The sequence below is a fragment of the Cygnus olor genome, chromosome 18 (genome assembly GCF_009769625.2).
Source record: "Cygnus olor isolate bCygOlo1 chromosome 18, bCygOlo1.pri.v2, whole genome shotgun sequence".
NCBI lineage: Eukaryota > Metazoa > Chordata > Aves > Anseriformes > Anatidae > Cygnus > Cygnus olor.
In genome coordinates, this window is record NC_049186.1 from 5,406,473 (window position 1) to 5,426,347 (window position 19,875).

The 19,875-nt window shown below is 50.4% G+C and overlaps 2 protein-coding genes across 4 annotated transcripts; both read left to right on the top strand.

The window, feature by feature from the left end:
- The first annotated feature begins 128 nt into the window (after positions 1-128).
- TRIM47 (tripartite motif containing 47) lies at positions 129-8,940 on the top strand. The gene is made up of 6 exons (XM_040530686.1): positions 129-1,002; positions 2,487-2,582; positions 2,673-2,903; positions 3,442-3,637; positions 4,266-4,340; positions 5,324-8,940. Exons 1-6 carry the CDS (start codon positions 178-180, stop codon positions 5,947-5,949), a joined length of 2,049 nt encoding a protein of 682 aa, XP_040386620.1. The 5' UTR covers positions 129-177; the 3' UTR covers positions 5,950-8,940.
- Positions 8,941-11,068: 2,128 nt separating this feature from the next.
- Positions 11,069-18,544, top strand: WBP2 (WW domain binding protein 2). 3 transcript variants are annotated; one of them, XM_040530440.1, is made up of 8 exons: positions 11,069-11,224; positions 11,985-12,093; positions 12,640-12,775; positions 14,385-14,477; positions 14,777-14,893; positions 15,114-15,236; positions 16,565-16,641; positions 16,925-18,544. In XM_040530440.1, the coding sequence occupies exons 1-8, from the start codon at positions 11,166-11,168 to the stop codon at positions 16,976-16,978; spliced, it is 768 nt and encodes a 255-aa protein (XP_040386374.1). In that variant the 5' UTR covers positions 11,069-11,165; the 3' UTR covers positions 16,979-18,544. The 3 variants fall into 3 exon arrangements, with proteins under 3 accessions (XP_040386374.1, XP_040386375.1, XP_040386376.1); XM_040530441.1 differs by lacking the exon at positions 11,069-11,224 and adding an exon at positions 11,413-11,660; XM_040530442.1 differs by lacking the exon at positions 11,069-11,224 and adding an exon at positions 11,764-11,906.
- The last annotated feature ends 1,331 nt before the right edge of the window (positions 18,545-19,875 follow it).

A 19,875-nucleotide genomic window follows, 5' to 3' on the forward strand; every position in this document is an offset into this window, starting at 1 on the left:
GGCTCCCGCTGCCCCCCGCCCGGCCCCGGGGTGCGCAGCAGCGCTCGGAGGAGCCGAAAGCCGCGGGGGCCGGGGCTCCCCGCCGGCGGGCAGGAGGCGGAGCGGGCGGGCGGAGCTCGGTTCCCTCCCGCCCCACAGCAGCCGGCGGGGCCGTTGGGGCCGCGGGGGCGAGCAGGGATGGAGGCCACCGCCGGGAGCAGCCGGCCGGTCCCCTCCGCCGCCACCTCGGCGGCGTTGAGGCTGGCGCTCGCCGTGCCGGGTTTGCCCGACGGTCCTTTCGGTTGCCCCATCTGCTTGGACATCCTGAAGGATCCGGTGACGGTGCCGTGCGGGCACAATTTCTGCCAGGGTTGCTTGGGGAAGCTCCGGGGGAGGACGGGCCCCCCCGACGGCGGCGGCGGCGGCGGGGCGGCGGCGGGCGGGGCGGCGGCTGCTCGCTGCCCGCTGTGCCAGGAGCCCTTCCCGGCGGCTCTGCGGCTCCGCAAGAACCGAGCCCTGTGCGAGGTCCTGCCGCTGCTGGGGGCTGCCGGACCCGCGACCTCCCCCGTCGAGGCCGGCCCGAGCCCTCCCGGAGCCGGCTCCCCCCCTCTGACCGCCCCCAGCCCGCTGATGGCGCCGGGAGCCGAGGAGGAGCGGCCGGAGAGGGGAGAGGAGAAAGAGGAGAAAAAAGAGGAAGAGGAGGACGAGGAGGAAGGGGAGCAGGGGGTTTTGTGCGACGTGTGCCCCGAGGGGGCTCGGGCGGCGGCGGCTCGGTCGTGCCTGGTGTGCCTGGCGTCCTTCTGCGGGGCGCACCTGGAGCCCCACCGGCGAGCCCCCGCTTTCCGATCCCACCGCCTGGTCGCTCCCCTCCGGCGGCTGGAAGAAGGGCTGTGCCCCCGCCACCTGCAGCCCTTCGACGGCTTCTGCCGAGCCGAGCAAACGTGCGTGTGCCCCCGCTGCCGCGCCCACGAGCACCGAGCCCACGACGTGGTGCCCCTCGAGCGGGAGCGGGAGCTCAAGGAGGTGCGTGGGGGGCTGGTGGGGGGATGCGGGGGGATGTAACGGGGCGAGGGTGGGCGCTGGGTGCACGGCGAGGGGTGGGTGTCGGTGCTGTGGGTGTGGCAGGGATGGAATCGCAGTGGGGTGCCATGCGTGGGGTGGGTGTTGAACCCTGTTCCCCACGGGGAACCCTGTCCTGGTGTGGGGTGCGTGCCACTGGGGTGCCCCGTGGGACGTGGGGTGGGCGGACCGATCCCGTTGTCCCTTTGGGTTTGGGGATGGGGGACATGGGCACGTGGGATCTCCCCAGCCCCGCCGCCCCAATGGGGTGCCCGCCCTCTCCGTCTCGTTCCCACAGCTCCGTCAAGGAGGTTTTGCTCCGCGCGCTGGCTCCCTGCCCGGCCGCTGCTCCCGCTCCATGAGCCCTTTGTGCTGCGCCTTTTGGCAGCGGGGTTTTTTTCCGTCACTCCCATTCCCAGATGCGGCTGAGTCACCTCCCAGATTCGCACCCCGCGAACACCCCCGGGGCTCCCAGCACGGGGCCTCCGCGGGGCGCAGGGCGATGGAGCTGGCGGTGTGGTGGCATCGGGGCCGTCGGGGACCTCGGGGGGTTTGCTCATCCCAGGCGTGAGCCTGGGGCGCAGGTGCCCAGCGGCAGCCCCGAGCCGGCTCCTGCTTCTTCACGGGCTCTTGGGGCTGCGGGGAAACCCTTCTGATTAGTCATAGGGGCCTTAAAATAGAAAGCACGCATGATCCCAGCTCCGAGGAGCTGCTGGACCGAGACAGGCACTGCTTAGCGTCGCCACTGTCTGCGGGGTGGGAAGGAGGGACAGGGAGAGCGTCTGCCCCAGCTCTCCGGGCATGGGTGCTGCAGGGACCGAGCTCTGGCGGGGAACCGACCCCAGCAAAGGGCGCGATGTTGTGCTGGCACCCAAGGGACCTGTCCCCGTGATGGGCAACGGGCTGGTGCTAACAATAGCCCTCCAGGAAACGTCGTGTTCGGACGGTGCTTCCTTTGCAGCAAAACAGCACCCTGTGCTCCCGAGCTGTTTTGCTTTGCTTTTACAAGAAATTTCCAGCGGCCACAGTGCCCCGTGGCTGCCCGTTGGTTTCTGCACCAGTCCCAGGTGGCTTTTTCCAGCCTTGGCCATGCAGCTTATTGGTGCTCGCTGCAATCACTGCCTGAGAATGAGCACAATTTTGCTTTCAAATTCCTGGTTTGTTGTTTCAAGCTGAGAGGGCAGCGGGGAGCACGGAGGTGGGCACTGCACTTTGCAGCCCAGTTGCTCTTCTAGTTTTGCCAGAAGTAATCAAGCGAGAAGAGAGATTTGCAGGTTGGATGGGTTCAGAGGGTTCCAGAGGGAGGAAGTGGGGAAAATAACTCGTGATCTCCTTGCACCCTTCACCTGAAGCCCAAAAGCAAAGTCGTGTGAGCTGTGGATTGGCAGGGTTTATTGCTGGGCTCTGAGCAGGGCGCAGAGCTCAGCGCTCACCCTTTGTGCCCGCAGGCCCAGCAAGCCAAATTCCTCAGCAATGTGGAGAACGAGCTGGAGGAGCTGGCCGTCACCATCACGCAGACCAAGAAGATGGTGGAGCTCATTAAGGTGACCGCCATGGCCCCGCTCCGGCAGCAGGGGACCAGGGTGCTCCCCTCCTGCTCCTTGTGACACTGACGCCTCTCTCCCCGTGCTCAGGGTGTCGCCACGAAGGAGAAGGAGCGGGTCGAGAAGCTCTTTGCAGAAGCCTCCGAGGTCCTGGCGACCTTCCAGAAGGAGGTGGCCGGTTTCATCGAGGACGGGGAGCGCTCCATGCTGGGGGAGGCCGAGCTCGACCTCCGCTGGAAGGAGGAGAGGCGAGCCAAGCTGGCCCAGTGCAAGCAAAACCTGCAGAACGTCCCCAGCAAGGACACCATCTACTTCCTCCAGGTGCCTGGGTGGGTTGGTGGTGAGGGGAAGGAGCTGGAGACGCTGTCTTTTGGTTTTGGTTTCGTTTCATGTGGAGCTGGGTGCAGGCAGCCCTGAGATGGGAGGCTGCAGGGTCTCCACCCTGTTTGCAGCATCCTGCTGCTGCAGGACCGCGCTTTTTTTTCAAAGCGTTTTTCTCCACCACCTCCCTCCTTCTCCAGGACTCGGGAGAAGCTGATGCGTTGGCCAGGCTCAGTACCTAGGTGTGGGGTCGCAGAGGCAGAGGTTGGGGTGCCTCACTGCCCCATCCTGCACCCACGCTGGCCAGGAGAGACCTTTTGGGGAGGAGACGGGCACGGTCAGAGCCCAGCTTTGAAAGGGAGCAAAGAGAAGGCGCCAGAAACACGTGGCCAGGCTCTCCTCCCTTCTGCAAGCCTGATTTTGGGCCAAGTCCTGCGAGCTGCCAGTTCCCAAATCCTCCGGGGCAGGGTGGGGTTGCGGAACAAGAGGCAACTTCGGCGTGTTTGAAACCTCCTGAAATTCTGTCTTTTTGGCTCAGGAGTTTCAAGCCTTAAAAATAGCCATGGAAGACAACCTCTCTCCGGCTCCGAGCTTCCAGAACGAGCTCAACTTCACCAAATGCACCCAGGCCGTGTGCGCCGTGAAGGACATGCTGTCGGCTGTCTGCAAAAAGCAGTGGGACCGCTTGCAGGGGAAAGGCGTCGATGGGCTGAATTTCCAGGAGATGGAGGAAGGTTTGTGCCCACCCGGCCCCTCTGCCCATGGGTGCTGTGCAGGGCACCCAAACGTGTGGACGGGAGATGCCTGCGGGCTTGGGGGCTCCTGGTAGCGCTGGCCCCTCTCTCAGGCACAGTTGCACAATCGCTGTCTGTGCTAACGCCTCCTCCTTGAGGTTTTATGAATTTTTCCACGGAGACCAGAGACTTGAGAGGCAACAAACAGCCTGGGAGTTAGGCAGGGCCCTGCGGGAGGGGGCGAGTGGCCAAAGTGGCCTCCCGTGAAAGGGGACCGTTTCTTCTGGGACAGGCAATCCCCTCATCAGACAGGCTGCAGTCTCCCAGGGCTGCCAGGGGTGGGAAGCTGCCGTGGCTGGAGGTTGGGGACTCTCCCTGGCTGTGCTCCCATCCAGGCTGAGCTCCCTCCTCTCCCTCGTTTTCCTGTGGGAATCGCAGCCAGTTCCTTGCCCCCTGTTTGTCCCCCTGGGGTGGAAAAAGTGGCCTCTTTCCTTTCCCGATCCTGCAGGGATGTGCAGGGAGAGTTGGAGACAAAGCCACAGCTCAGGGTGATGCTTCAGTAACACCCTTGGCAGTGGCAGCACCTTTACTGGTGGCAAACCCTTCTATCCCTTTCATTTTTTTTCAGCAATGACCGAGTCACGGTTTCCAGACAAGCCGAACAATCCCGCCTGCCTGGAGAGCCGCGATTACTTCCTGAAATGTAAGCGACAGCCTTTTGCTTTGACACTTGTTGCCATGGCCCATCTCCCCTCTCTCCTCTCCCCGCCGGCTCCGTCCCGCTCGCCCGGCAGGCGCTGGTCCTGCTGCCGTGCGCCAGAGGAAATATTGTTCAGCTAATGGGGAAGTCTCCTCGCTTTCCTGACGACGGCACTAATCCGTTTAGGTGATTTTTTCCCTAGCCTGCGGTTCTGCCAGAGCAGCTGCCAGGGGGCTATAGGCATGTAATTTCGGCTGCCTTCCAGCCCTGGGCGAATTGGATCCTTGGTTAAATTAGATCAGGGTTTGTGCGTCTGCCTCATTTGCCACAGGGCAGTGGTGGGATGCAGGTCGGCAGCAAGTGCGTGATTCGGGGGCTGTGCAGGGAGTTGCGGCGAGGCAGGGAAGGTTTGGTGGAAGGAGCACGTGGGAGAGTCGTGTGAATTGAGGAAGCTGGTGGTGGTAAACTGGCCGCAGCCCGGGGGTGCTCTGTTGGGGCGCTGGGTGAGCGGGTCACAGCGGGGCGAGGAAGAGGAAGGTCTGGAACAGGGCAGGAGATCGGAGAGCCTCACTGGGGCAGGCGAGGAAGGGAGGCAAAGCTCTTCTGGGCTCTCTGTGGTTGCCTGAAGCCTGCTTTCACGTGGGATGTTCCTATCACCAGTCTGTCAGGTGGATTCTCTGATGTCTGATAACATGGTTGAGCTCGATTTGCAGCCCATCTGCTCTCTCCTCTGACCAGTAACCTGTATTCACCCTGGGTATGGGAATGCCGCAGTTTTGAGCCCCTTATCCGCATCATCTGAAATCAGCCATGGGATTTAAAAGCAAGAGGACAGGGTGATGGCTTAAGGATGCTGCAGAAACTGAGCTGCTTGGGGTCGGAAAGGAGCAGGGGAATTGCTGAATGCTGGAGCAGGGGATCAGAGCAGGGAGGGCTGGGGGGATTTCCTCCCTCATCATCCTCGTGCTTCTTCCTCCCCTGCACAGTTGCCTTCATCATTGACCTGGACAGTGACACGGCCGACAAGTTCATCCAGCTATTCAGCACCAAGGGAGCCAAGCGGGTGCTTTGCCCCATCCCCTACCCGGAGAGCCCGATCCGCTTTATCAACTGCGAGCAAGTGCTGGGCGTGAACCTCATGAACCGGGGCAACTACTACTGGGAGGTGGAGCTCATCGACGGCTGGGTGAGCATCGGTGTCGTCACTGAGGACTTCAACCCCCGGGAAGCCTACAACCGCTGCCGCCTGGGGCGCAACGAGAAGTCCTGCTGCCTGCAGTGGAACGGACAGAACTACGTGGCCTGGTTTGGTGGCTTTGAGTCTGTCATCCAGCAGCCGTTTTTCCACACAATCGGGGTCTTCCTGGAGTATTCGGAGAAGGCCCTGACCTTCTATGGAGTCAAGGACTCCAAGATGACATGCCTGCAGCAGCTCAAGGCCTCCCCTTTTGCGAAGATTCAGTTAGACCCCTTCCAGAACCAGATCAACCATCACTTCACCTCTCTGTTCTCGTTCAGGCTGAAACCGGCCTTCTTCCTGGAGAGCGTCGATGCCCACCTGCAGATCGGGCCACTGAAGAAAGATTGCGTTTCGGTGCTCAAGCGCCGGTAACTTCCCCGAGGGACGGGAAGGCCCTGGAGGGTCTCTCCTGCAGCAGGCCACCGCCATCACTTCCCTCTTTGTGTGTCTGGGGTCGCGATGGTCCTCTCTTGGCGCAGCACCTTGCTCAGAAGTGCCGCTGCATCGCAGAATCGAGCCACCTAGGTTGGGGAACACCTTCGAGATCTCCAAGTGGAACCATCAGCCTGACCGACCAAATCCCATCACCAGGCCATGATGGGGTGCCGGGCTGCCCGCTCCCTCTCCTCCCCACCTGCTCGTGCCGCCCGGCGACTCGTGTGGGTCCCTGCTTTGTGCCTTGTGTGTCGCTGCCGCTTTTCGTAGCGTGGGCTCAGCACCGCCCGCACGCTGCTTCCTGAAGTGCCTTTGCAGCAGCAAGCCCAGCGTGGATGGGGCGAACCCCAAAGCCTCTCCCCGCGGGGCTCGACACCGATTAGTGCCACAAACGGGAAGCGAAGATCTCTGCCTTCCCCCATGTTTGGGATGCTGTGGAAAAGCCGCGGTCCTGCGTGTGCTGGAGCCCCGAGCTATTCCCTACCACGGCCAAACATCCCGCCTGGGAAAGGGGAGAAATGCCAGCACAGTTCCTGCCTTGAGAAACAAAGTGAGCAGCCCAGATCAGTTTTGAGGATGTGCTTTCAGTAAACACATTCTTGGGGAACTGCTTTCAGAAGCCTTACAGTCAAATTTTCCCTCCCTGTTTTGATGACCCTGCTATTTTAGGGGATTTTAACACTGTTGAACTCCCAGTTCTTCAAGTACCCTGGGCACACTTGAGCTGCAAATGTACCCCATAGCTTAGAGAGCTTTTCAAGCAACAAAGAGGTGCTGTGAGTATTCCCAGGGGCAAACGGTGTGTCTTAGGGAGAGCTGTGAGTGAGTGCATCAACAAAAGGTAAAGTAAAGTTAGTTATTAAATGACACTTTAAGCTCTGGGAATAAGTAACAATTAACAAAAACTACTCTCAAGCCAGTGTCCCTTCTGGGAAAGGTGGAAACTTCAGGCTGAGAGGCAAAATGCCCATTCGTGTGTCCTAAAGGAGCTTTTCCAGCTCTGCCCTGAAGACGTTACAGAGGCAGCACAGTGCGGCTCCTGTCTCAGCCCACCCTGCCTTCCTCCAAGTTTATTTTTTCTGGGATTAGTTGGCTACCTACCTCTTGAAGCTTGCTTTACAGAATCGTCATGCTGTGTAATATATACCTAGAGAGAAAATATATTGGGCCAGATTCTTTGCTGGCGTGAATGAGTCAGTGATGACGCACCGACAGTCAGCAGGGATGGAAAATGTCCCACATAGCTAAATATACAATAAATATATATATGTATTCCCCAGAGGATAAGCTGGAAATGATAGTGGTATATTCAGAGGGAGACAGGGAAAAAAAGTGAACATGGGGGAAAAAAAGGCAGCCACAAACCCAAGAGGTTTGAAGTTCTAGCCACATTTACCTAACCAGTGAGGCTTGAAGAGCTCCTTTACCCATGCTGCCAGCTCCCGCTGGCATGGGCAGAGGTCCCAGCAAACAGCCACTGCTGTCAGCTCTCAAATGCGGGGCTGAGGGCTCCGAATGCAGCCTCCCCATCCCCAGGGCAGGGCTGGAGCACTGATGCACAGAGGGGACCACTGGGATGTGCCCGAAACTGCTCCTTCTCCGCTCCTCCTGAAATGCTGCAGGTGGTGGGAAGCGGGGTGTAGATCTTCCCTTGAATGAAGGGAATTTCCCAATTTCCCCTTCTCAGGATGAAATCGTCACGGCCAGCGGGAATGCTGCCCAGATGGGAATTCACTCCCCACGTCCTGAGCTCCTACCTCGAAAACACTTTGTTGTGCTCGCGCCAGTTTCCCTCCTGCAAAACAGCCTTTGCACGAGGTGTCAGCAGTGACACAGCACAGGCATCGGTGCTGTTTTGTTAGCAGCAGAGAGCATTTAGTATCAGAAATGCCTTGCCAGATAAGAAGGCTGGAGACGTGCGGCAGCCTGTGCTTGGTGATGTGCTGGGAGGAAGAGGAAGGTAACCTTGGTCTGTGCTGCACGCCTGCGGGAAGAGATCTCGCATATGGGCTGGTGTCTTGGCTCGGTCTGGGCCCCAAATGTCATTTATTCAGGCAAAACTCCCACTGTTTGCAGTGAGGAGTTTTGCCAGAGTAAATACAGTGGATCTGGGCCTTTGCCCCATTTCATTTGGCCGTGGGCGGGTTGATGGCTCCCTGGGGGAACGGCGCGCTTGAGCCACGATCCCTCCCTTCCCTGCGTTGCCCAACGCAAAGACATGAGCCTCTGCTCCTTGAAGGTTTGAGATGGCTTGCAGGGGTCCAATACTTCTCCCTTTCCATCCCTGCAGCCGCAGGAGGACGCGTCAGGAGCCTGGGCTCTGCTTTTGCTGGTGCCACTGCTGTCTGCAGTGGGGGCGAGTCACTCGATTCCTGTCTGCCCCCATAGCTGGGGTGCTGATGTGCAGCTTTCCAGAGGGTTTGGAGAGCTCCTGTAGATGCAGTGTGTTTGGAAAGTGTTATCAAACCCTCTCCTTCCTGCTGCTGTTTTTTATCCTGGTTGGAAGTGCTATAAATCCTGGCGGGTTAGGGCATAAAGCAAATTCTGACCGATTTAAGATGAGGGCAATCCTTTCAGGGTCTTGGACCAGAGTTTGCTCTGTGTTGCCAATAATTTGGGGTGTAAACTGGAATGATTAGGAAATGTGCACTATACCAGCCTTGGATTTCTGATTTTTTTTTTTTTTTGCTGTAAATGAAAGGATAAACACAGCATGTGGTGAGTTTAGATAGATAGCACTTAGCAATTTAAACAGCCTTTCCATGCTCCCTTGAGTTATTTTTGCTGTCACAGAGTGTTCCTCTTTTTAATTAGGATTTTTAAATATACAGTTATTGTAGAGTCTTTTACAGTGTGTGAAGAAACTGTAACAGAATAATATAATGTTGGTGGAGACTATGATTTGCCATTAAATGTTACACAAACATAGCTCTGGGTTGTCTCTCCTTTAAATACCAAACCACTGAAGTTGTCCTATTATCCCCTGTTTATATTTTCCGTGTCCTGTACATCTGGCATAAAATAGCAGAGATTTTATTTTCCAAGAGCGTCTGAGGGGTTTGTGCCAAATACACATTTTTATTGCTCGAGTACAAAAGGAGCGGAAGAATCCTGGAATCCAACAGCAATATTGTCAGTTCTGGGCAGTTCAAAACAATGGATGTCTCAAGTCCCTCCTTGCCTCTTTTATACCTCTGTCCTCGACTTAGAAATAACAAAGTTGAAAGGAACAGGTTAGGCATTTTTTCGTTAGTGTTTTAATCTGAGTATAAATTTCCAAGGTTTTCCATGTAACAAGGAGGTTTAGAGCTTCCCATGCATGCCAGCACTTTTTTTAAAATGAAGGCTGAGTTTCTTAATACCAAATGTCAGCTGGAGCTATGAGAAGAACATCACTGGGCAAGTATTAGTTCATGAGAGGCGGCAGTGCTTCAGCTGGGAGCTGTGGTGGGAGCTGTGTGAATGTCTGCTACTGACTTTAATAGGAGAGGAATCAAGGCTGTTTGTTATAACCATTTCTTAAAAGGGAAACTTACAACTTATTGAAAAAGCGGATATGTAAAGCACAAACTTGTGCTTTTCTTGCCAGGAACTGTGCAGATTATGTCACTGCGTTTATTTAAATCTGGTTTCCATTGTGTAGCGTTTCTCATTTTCCCCCTACCCCAGCTGATTCCCAGGCACTCAGAAAGAGCTAGAGGCGGCTGGGCTGCAAGCACTGCGGGGAAAAGCTCAAAGCCATGTAAAAAGATAAAATTTTGGATAATGTATGTTCTTAATATATATTCATGCATTATAATATGAGGAGCCCTTTTAATGAAATTGTGCAATCATTTTTTTATTATTATTATTTTTTTTAAGAGCTAACTCCTGCTTGCTCACCTGGAGCAGCAGATTATACCCAACCTAAAGCTACACCAACACCACAGATATTTTCCTGCACCCAGATTTCCTCCAGGCAGACAGGGTCCTGTTTTTTAGGGTGACTGTTCAGTCCTTCCAGAGTAACCTTTGTGAATATAAAGGGGTAATACTAGGAACACAAAGCATGGTGCACATCCAATATTGGACAAAAGACTGTTTGCAGGTGTATGAAACACAAAATGTGCATCAAGCCTGAATTAAAAGAATGATGGAAACCAAGCAGGCATATTTGCTATTAAAGGGACTAAGCCTCACTTTATGTAGTACCACCAGATTTGTGGGATTTTTAGTCTGAACACCTGAATTCTGCCCTGACCACCCAGTGAAAGTCCAATTTTGTCTCCATTTCTTTTACTTATGGGCTTTTCCCTGGGAGAGGCTTCCAAAGAGCATTAAATTGCTTGTGGTTGCGTGCTTTTTGTACAAAAAAAAAGGAAACAACCTTGCGTGCAAAACTGGATAGCCTGCTAGGAAAAACATTTCAGCCGCTAGTGGGCTGGCCTGGAAACGTCTTCCAAAAAAAAAAAAGACGTGCAAACCACAAGAAAATACAAGCGGATTTGAAAGCTGTCAGGGTGCTGGGCGAACTCCCCTTGCTTTCCTTGTGAGCAGCGTGGCATGGACTAAAATAGGAAGCTGGGAAGACTGCTGCCAAATGAGGCAGGCTCCAAATAACTTAAATAATTTTATTATATATGGTCAGAGGGCTGTGTAATCAGATGATTAATGGGTTTGTAAATATGTTTAGGAGGTCTCCTGAAAAGGAGACTAGCTCTTTGGATTACTTCTTCTGTTATGTCTAGAAAACAGAAAATTTAATACAATCTCAGCAGCTGGCTGTGGCTCAGTAAATTAACACTGGTTGTTAATTGCATAGGGCTGCCCATCTCCTCACGGATGGCGAGGCTGTGGCGGGTGGGCCCCGGGGGGCTTTGTGGGGGAGGATGGAGGTGGTGAGTGAAGCTGCGGGATATGATTCTGGGCAGAAGAAGGGTGGAAGCACCCCTCACAGCGCTCAGTAACTGGGCCGGGAGCCACGTCCCCCAAGTCAGATTTTTTATTTTATTTCACTTTGGGGGGGGGGAGGGACACATGGCGTCGGGGGCCAGGAGACTACAACTCCCATCATGCCCCGCGCGCGGCGGAGGCCCCATCCCACCGACATCTCCGCGAGCCGCGCATGCGCAGAGCGGGCCCGAGGCTGCGAAGCGGCGGCGGCGGCTGCGGCCATGGCGCTGAACAGGAACCACTCGGAGGGCGGCGGCGTCATCATCAACAACAGCGAGAGGTGAGGAGCCGGCCCGCGGCCCCCCCTCCGGCCCCGGGGGGCGGCCTCGGCCCCCTTCCGCCCCTCCTCGGGGGGTCCGGTGGGGACGGGAGGGGAGGGGGAGAGAGGGGCGGGGCGACGGGGGGTCACGTGGTGCTGGGGGGGGCTCGCGCACCCCCCGCCATTTTGTGGGGGGTTAACCCTTTAGGTGCCGGGCTGGTGTGGGGGGGGGGGGGTGGCTGGAAAAAGGAGGTGCGGGGCCACGGGTAGAAGGCCGCGAGTGCCGGCACCCCCCCCCGGCTACCGAAGGCCGGGGACAAGACTGAGTTCCTCCCAACCCCATTTTTGTGACTGAGATGCCCAAGCGATGGCTTGGGCCTTCGACAGCCTCGTTGCGTGACCGAGCCTGAGCAGCGCCTGCTCCAGCGGTCCTTCCTCTGTTGCGGTGGTGAACCAGGTGAGGGACCTCGTCCAGCAGAAATGCGGCGTAACTTAATAAACGGACTTATATTGAGATCTTGCTCAGTTTAATTGACTAGATTCGCGGCCTGGCTGCGCAAGCAGCAGCAGCTGTGCCAGCACGCTGAGGAAGGAGCACAGGGCTGAGAACAAGCAGCCACTACTACTGCGGCCAACAAAAAAAAACTGCAAGCAGACTGACTTTTGTCTGCTGAGCATTGGCCTGAAGTTAAATCCAGTTATGGTAGGTCAGTAAGCTGTGTGCATTTTGCACTTCTGCCTGAACTGTAACACCATGTCTCTTCTCCCGTCTTGTTTACAGCGTTTTGATGACCTATGATCACGTAGAAATTACCTTCAGTGATATCGAACCTATGCCAGATGCCTTCAAAGGGACCAAGAAAGGGAGTGTTTTCTTGACTCCCTACAGAGTAAGTAATAAAAGGCTTTATCTTGCGTAAGGAGGTAAATGTTCTTCATGATTCTGTATTTAAATGGTTTCAATGCATGAAAGTCAGGATAATCTACTACTCCTTGAAGTATGGCTCATCCTCTCCCTCTGGGAAGCATTATTGCGTATCCTGTCTATTCGTCAAAAGATAATAAATCTGATTACTTCTTGTACAAGCAGCTGTTTAGTCCATTAGGCAGCTTCAAGATTGGAAATTAGCAGTGGTCTGGAAATGCTGAAAGCAACAGTTCAGCTACTAAATCATAGCTGTGCGGAGCAGCAAGTTCTCTAGAAATTGGGAGGAGTATTATCTTAGCAAGTGTAATCTTTCTGGATGGCTTTATTGCCATGAGGCTTCAGTTTACCCTTGTGACTGTTCTGTGTAGCTTAGGGCTTGCAGAAATGACAAGGATCTTTAAGTGTGGGAAGCAGCTTCAGTCCATCGAGAAGTCTCTTCAGATAATAAATTGGGGCTGCGTTTCCTGTTTGTTTTAAACACCCTTTGCAATGTTATTTCCTTTTTTAGGTTATCTTTGTATCGAAGGGAAAGGATGCTATGCAGTCTTTTGGGATGGCCTTTTATTTGTTGAAAGATTGTGAAATTAAGCAACCTGTCTTTGGCGCAAATTATATCAAGGGTACAGTGAAAGCAGAGGCAGGAGGTATGTATGGTACTGATATGCATTTAAACTAAGATACAGGATGTGTAGTTTGTAGTGAAATAAGTATGCAGTGCAACTTAAACTTGGATACTGACCACGTGGGCTCTTACAGTACTGTTAAAATACTTTTCTCTCTTTGAAACCAGCAGCTAAAAATATTCCCCTTGTCTGCTGTCTGCACAGTGACAATGAACAGATCTGTTCTGCAACTGATCTCATTCCTGCCCTCTGTACAAAATTCTGAGTCCAGTCAACCAAGTGATCTCACTGAGTAAACATCAGAGCAGAGAGCAGGCAGCGGTGGCAAAACTGAGGATGTCGTTTAGCTTTGGTCAGTTGGGCTTATTTCTTAGTTCTGTGTCCAGATCCTTCTATGACAAACAGGCGTGATCCTTTCTGGATCTATGTGGGTTTTGAGGTGCTGATCTCCAGAGCACCGTTCTCCATCGTTTCCTGTGAAATTCAAGGAAAAACATGTTACTGCCGTAGTGCATCTTGGAAGTAAAATGACACTTGCTTGGAAAAGAATGAACTATCTTGAAATTAGGGAATCTTCAAGGGGCGGTTTCATAGTTTCATTTTATGTTCAATTGGAAGATTCTGGTAGACTTTTTTTCGATTTATTTTTTTTAATCACTCTTCTGTACTTCTACTTTTTACCAAGGCATGGTTCAGTAAACTCTTTTTCATCTCTAGCTTCACTTATTCTATTAGCTGTGTCACTGCAATCACAGTGCAGTGCTTAGGAGACTTCGGTCTGTTATCCTGAAATCAGCATTACAGCTTCTGTATCAGAGCAAAACGGGACCATCCAGCGTGAGAGAAAGGCCGAGCAGTAAGGACAAACGCTGTAAACTGTGTGAAAGGCAAACTGCTTCAGCTAAAATCTCTGCGAGTTTTCCCCAGAGGCTGTCTCCTTTAATGAGGATGTTGCTTTAACAGCCACGAGAGTCTGGTTTAGCTCCAAAGGTTCTTTAATCTACATGTCCCTGTTTCAGCACTGACACAGCTACTGCTTTGATGCGTTGTTGGGACTGTGGGCTGTGCATGTTTTTCTTTTTTAGCCTGTAATATGAGATGTTGCTAATTTATTTTTTTTATTATCCTAACTTGATATATTTTCTATGGACTCCTAATGGATTTATGTGGTCCGTGTTTTTCATTAAGCTCTTTGCTTCACTGAGCAGTCGAACTCCCAAACTAATTTATAGCTGACAGTTAGGTGTAGTTGCAAAAGCCTTCTAGCAAACAAGATTAACAAAATCCCTGTATTCTGCACTAATCTTATACAAAGCTAAAGTAAATCCAGCACTTCTCATAGCTTGGTCTGTTGGCAGCCAGTGTGATAACAGGCACAACTTCCGAAAGCTATTGAATGTCTTCCCCCATTGATACTTTCTTCAGGTGTCTCTTGACCTGAAAATATTGTCCCGTGTGAAATTTTCTGATAATAGGGTAATTCTCTTGCTTTATCTGCAGTTTTTTCTTGGATATATGGGATAAGCTCTTTAAAGAATTATGTACAGGACATCTGTAGATAAAGCACAGAAGCTAAATAGCACCAAAACGGCTTCTCCTTAATTGTGATTTCTGTCTTCCCTCCCTGCAGGCGGCTGGGAAGGATCTGCCACGTTCAAGATGACTTTTTCAGCTGGGGGCGCTATCGAGTTTGGACAGCGTATGCTGCAAGTGGCATCCCAAGGTACGGGAGCCTAGTGGTCTCCGCCACTTAGTTTTGTGGTTTTGGGAGGCGTTGCCTTAATCTTACAGCAGTGGCAGTTTTAATTTGGAACAGGTTGGATTCCAGTCCGTGTGAGTGTCAGGCTGTATCTGCAACTTACTTGCTTTAGAAAAACATTTTTTTTCCACGTGCAACAAGCAGTGGGTTTATTAGGATTGAAGTTTTTCAGATGGGGACTCTTTAAGTTTGTTGTAGTTCTTGGTCTGCACGTTATGCAGGTTTGGTGTTCTGATGGGGTGAATTTATCTGTACTTCTTTAGCCTCCAGAGGTGAAGTGCCCAATGGAGCTTATGGCTATTCCTATATGCCAAATGGATCCTATGCTTTTGCACCACCTGCAGCTAATGGGGGCTATCCATACCCAGCACCTCCTCCTGGTAAGTCTGAGGGTCTTGAATGGGGATGATTCTAGTTAGCAAGAGTTTGAATAAGTAAAAAAGGGAAAGAAATACTAATTTTACATTCTCTCTTACATTGGATCTGATGCCTTGTGTAACTTGTTTCTTAATGTATCTGCCTGTGGCTTTTTTTGGGTGTATGCTGTGACCCACCCAAAGGAGTTAAGTCTTTTGCTGTGTTATCTCCTTTTCCTGACAGAGTTTTATCCTCCCCCCGCCGTTGGGGGCGGAGATATGGGTTACATGCAGCTTCCACCCCCGCCCTACCCGGGGCCCATGGAACCCCCCACCAGTGGTCCTGATCTGCCTTCCACTCCCGCAGGTAAGAGTTGTCTTCAGGGGAATTAGCTCGCAGCTGCTTTATAACGTCCATAGCACTGGCTACTGGGAGAAGTGGACAGACTTTCTCTTGTTGCTTCTTGACAACAGCTGTGCAAAAATGTATAAGGAATCATTGCTTAAGAGGCTGAGGCTGTTGAGCATCAGTGTTACTGCTCAGAAAAGTCATAGCTTTATTACCCTCACTGAGAATTCATGTCTTACCTCTTGGGGAACTGAGAGTCAACTTAGGAGTTCCACTTAAGTTAAAAGTGTTTAGGAGAGGGGGCTTAGGGAGCCCCCCTAATCTTCAGCCCTGTATATCCAGCTCAGTGTGGAGGCCAGCCTGGTTCTCACCAATGCCATCAGCAGATACTTTTCAGTTGGATTTGTTCTTGTTGTGACAAGAAAAAAAAACAAAAACAAACCACCCAACACTTGTGATTCTCCTGTTGTGGTAATCTTGCGCTGTTAGGTGAATAAAAAGAAATTGATGTTGAAATATGTTTCTTGTCTGTGTTAGTTAGCAAATACGTCTTTGCTGATACCTGCTCCCTGTTTTCCTATTTCCCTCTAACCTGTTTGCTTTTGCTTAAACAATTTGGAACTGAGGAACAGATAATGGAAAGGAGCTGGGGAAAAGTCAGTCTTGTTTTTATTCATTTTGGATTTATCAAAATGATTTTGAACATGATTTTGAACAGTCTGCATGTGGGAAAAAATGAGAAATTAGCTTTTGTGGTTGGACAGAACCATAGATTTCTCATAGATAAGGACACTTATCTGAGTAAGCTTAACTTGTCTCTGGTTTGAATAAACAACCAATCATCATTGAACTATTATTTGGAAGATGGCACTGATCCAGAAAGGCGTACAGGACTTTTGTATTCCGCAGAAATAAAGGATCTGGATTGTCTTCCTAAATTACCTCCTACTAAGTAAATCCTCTGAGCTGCTATAAACTTGTGCTGATTTTTGTTATGTATCTTCACTCCCAAGAAGGATGGTTGGTTGACTGCCTTTTTAAGGGTTATTGTCTGTATTCAGGCAAAACAGCTGTTAGTGTTTATATGTGGGCTAACAAGCAACTTCCAGGTGACATTTCCAAACTAAGTCTTGGTCTGTTTCGCCTCTCATTTGACAGTCCTGTGGCAACTGAATCTTTGCTATTTAGAAGAGCTAATGTTTGGTTGTTGTGTTTATGTTGTAGCTATTTTGGAACTTGAGGGTTGGTAAGATAATGTTTTGTAACAGTTAATGGCCAAGACTGGAATTTTGATTATAAAATTTCTCAGTATGTCCCCAAATCTGTAACTTCTGTTTCTGTGACAGCTGAAGCGAAAGCAGCTGAAGCTGCTGCCAGTGCTTACTACAACCCAGTCAACCCACATAATGTCTATATGCCCACGGTAAGTTCCTCTTTTTTTTTTTTTTTAATCAGTTTGAGTGTTTGTTGTCTGCAAAACTAGTCCATGTTTCCATCAAGGAAACTGGTCTGTGCTAAAATGGAGTTTCTGGAGGGGTTTTCTGTTTGTAAGAGTCAGAATCATGTACAAGTAGCAAAGGTTCAAAAGTACCATGTTGTGTTAGCAGTTCTTTTTCTCAGTGACACAGCAAAGTTTGTCTGAATCGATTGTTTTGTTTTGTTTTCCTTAGCTATGAATTGATGTTCTTTTACTGTCTTTACTTCAGGACCAGCCACCCCCTCCTCCGTACTTCCCACCAGAGGATAAGAAAAACCAATAAGCTACCAGAGAACTTCTCCACGACTCATCGCTTTCTTACTTCCCATTTTGGCTGAATCTTGGGGCATGGCCCATAACACTGAGGAGTAGAGTCTTACCTCAAGGCACATGGCTTTCCTGGACTTTAGTGGTAGATATGTGCAGAGCAAGGGGAGAGAATTCAACAGCCTTGGTACCTCGTAGAGCTCTGAGGGTTTGCCGTCCTACCACAGTATTCCCTTCTCCCTGTGCACGCCATCACTAGAACTGGAGGTTTTCTTCGTCTGTGATAGTTTCCTTTATGTCTGTTTCCTTTCATACTTAAATTGTACCTCTTTAGAGTAAGCAACTGCTCCAGACTCATAATTAACAAGCTCATAACGTAGAAACAAGGCTGTTGGGGGGTCTTGACTTTACCTTGGTGTACTGCCAAGAGTGTCTCTGGGTATCCCTCTCAACCCAGAGAGTCGCATCCAACTTTTCCCTCCCCTACCGAGAAAGGGCTTCAAAAGGAACCTTTGGAATCTCAGAGGAAATAGATATCTATTAAATTTAGCAGATATCTATTAATTTTTTTTTCAAATAAGTCGTTCCTAACCATCGTGACAAGTAATCTGATAGCCCTCCAAGTTTTCCTGCTGTGCACTATGGTGATGCTGACAAGTTTCCTTTTTTTAAGAAAACGTACTGCCCCTACTGCCCCTGGCTGATTAGTAGCATCTAACTAGTTACAGATCATATGGGAACACTAATTTTCTGTTGTCTCTTTTTGCTAGTTAGATATGTGGGCTTGAGATCACTAAGTCCTGGGTATTGTCTTTATAGTCATTAATGCACTCTTTTTTTTTTCCTCTGCTGTAACAAGTTACATCTTTTGGCCAGTGAAGCATCTTTATCCTGTGGTTTAACTGGTGAATTAACAGGTAATAGGGAGAAAATAGTTGCTTCTGCCCTGGAAGCACTTGAGAGAATATGCAACAAGGTGGAATGAGTTGTTGGGTATAACTGAGCTGTGCAGCTGAATGTTGTTTAATGCTGTTAGTGTTCCTGGATCAGCTGTGAATTCACTTCTCAGTAACTGGAATGTCAGCTCCCTGGACTGAGGGTTCAAGCATGTTCCTTCCGTGACATTGATTCTTTGATCTCATTAGCAATGACTGTAGTGCTCAGAACCTCTGCAGGACTGGGCAGTAACCAGGTTGTGAAACTGCGTTGTACAAAGCTTTGCACAAATCAGATTTTACTGACTTGTGACAGTGTCTGTGAGAGAGAGAAGATCCGTCCCAGCAAGTGTGAAGAAAGATCATGTGCTAGGGAACTGCTGAGACTTACTGCATGCAGCCTGCTTGGAGAGAAAAATGGTCCACCTCTTGTTTTCTTTTCGTTTGAGTCTAGGTGATTAATGGAATTGCTACTCTCTGTGCACTGACTTTTCTAGAATTGCTACTGCAGTGATGTAAAGAAATGGTTATTTTAAAAAATATATATTTATTTTGAAAATGTTTGATTAATATATTAATGTGAAATGACTTTTGAATGCAGATTTGTTTTGCTGAGACTGTGAAGTAAAGAGAAATCAGCTCAAAAATTGGCGTTGTGCATTTGTGTGTGTGTGTCTCAATGGGCAAAGTTGACAGCGACTTAGTAGCTTTGGATGGGGGCAGAGGGAATTTAAACAACAGCAAAATTGCTTGGTACAGAGGGATTTTCTTCTTGCCTTGGCTTGTCATTGGTGGCATTAGTCACTTGATTTCTCTTGAATTGGGCTTACTCTGTGAAATGATAATCAGGTGTTAAATCTTTACAAATGCTCATTTCCCGGATCCTGTTGTAAATTGGTGACGCAGCTGCTCAACATTTTACCAAGATGGTTGTTTTTTCCAGACTAGTCGTCCTTGTAATCCTTTGCAATCTATTGCTGAAAGTAGTCATTGAGGAACAAAGCAGAGTTAGTAGACAGCAAAAAGTTAGTGCCTCTAAAATCTGTCTCTAATTACCAGACAGCAATCCCTGATTTTACCCATTTTTAATTTTATTTTTTTTTTTAGTGTTTTGAGATATCTGGACAGCTGTATTCAGCTAGGTCTGAACTCTAAGGTGGTGTGGTTCTACCTTACCTAGTAGCTCTTCTCCCTGGAAAACCAGGAGCCAAACCTTGCTTGGCTTTGTTCCTTTTCTGAGCTGTAAGTAGCCACCTCAAAGTTCCTGGACCAGCTGGTGTGGACATCTTCCAAATTCTGCTCTTCTACATTGTATTTGTCCTCCCACACAACCATTTTACTAAGTTGTAACTGTTTTAGGCTGGCTGATGTACTTGGGTTTGTTTTCCGTAGCAAGAGGTGGGTGGAGAAGGAAAGCACTAAGACAGATATTAAGACAGATGTTACAGCCCAGGGAGAATGCAATAAATCCTGTTTTGGGAATTAAATTACTTCAATTCTAGATTTCTTGAATCATTATCAGTCCAACTGTAAGACACTGCAGGAAGCTGCTGCTGTGGGTCTGTCAAACCACTCTGTACTCCAGGGCTCCCACTCTGTTTCAAAACATGTGTCCCACTTACACTCTACTTCCAGATGGATATTCCTAGAAAACAGTTTGTACAAAGTCTCCAGGTCTCTAGCCCAGCACCACTTAGATGCAAGCAATCAGCACAAACACAAGTGGTTTTATTTGTTTAATTATTTTTAGTATCCTTCCACAACCAAATCTGCTTGAGAGAAGAAATATTTAGCTACTTGTTTGGATGAGAACTTGGCTCCTTGGTTCAAACAGTGTCTTTTTCACCAGGGCAGGCAAGTGGTAAGATCTGCAGAGAGACCAGGATGTTTGCTGCCTTTAAAAATAAATGAGTGGGTGAGTCAGGCTAGAAGAAATAAAATATTCGTCTCCTTAACATGGATGTTAGTGAACTAAATC

What these genes read in the sequence shown, in the direction of transcription:
- WBP2 (XM_040530440.1), top strand. Translation starts at nt 11,166, where the DNA reads ATGGCGCTGAACAGGAACCACTCGGAGGGCGGCGGCGTCATCATCAAC. An exon ending in TTTTCTTGACTCCCTACAGA is followed by an intron (nt 12,094 to 12,639) that starts GTAAGTAATAAA and finishes TTCCTTTTTTAG; the next exon opens with GTTATCTTTGTATCGAAGGG. An exon ending in ATACCCAGCACCTCCTCCTG is followed by an intron (nt 14,894 to 15,113) that starts GTAAGTCTGAGG and finishes TTTTCCTGACAG; the next exon opens with AGTTTTATCCTCCCCCCGCC.
- TRIM47 (XM_040530686.1), top strand. Translation starts at nt 178, where the DNA reads ATGGAGGCCACCGCCGGGAGCAGCCGGCCGGTCCCCTCCGCCGCCACC. An exon ending in GGGAGCGGGAGCTCAAGGAG is followed by an intron (nt 1,003 to 2,486) that starts GTGCGTGGGGGG and finishes TTGTGCCCGCAG; the next exon opens with GCCCAGCAAGCCAAATTCCT. An exon ending in AGATGGTGGAGCTCATTAAG is followed by an intron (nt 2,583 to 2,672) that starts GTGACCGCCATG and finishes CCCCGTGCTCAG; the next exon opens with GGTGTCGCCACGAAGGAGAA.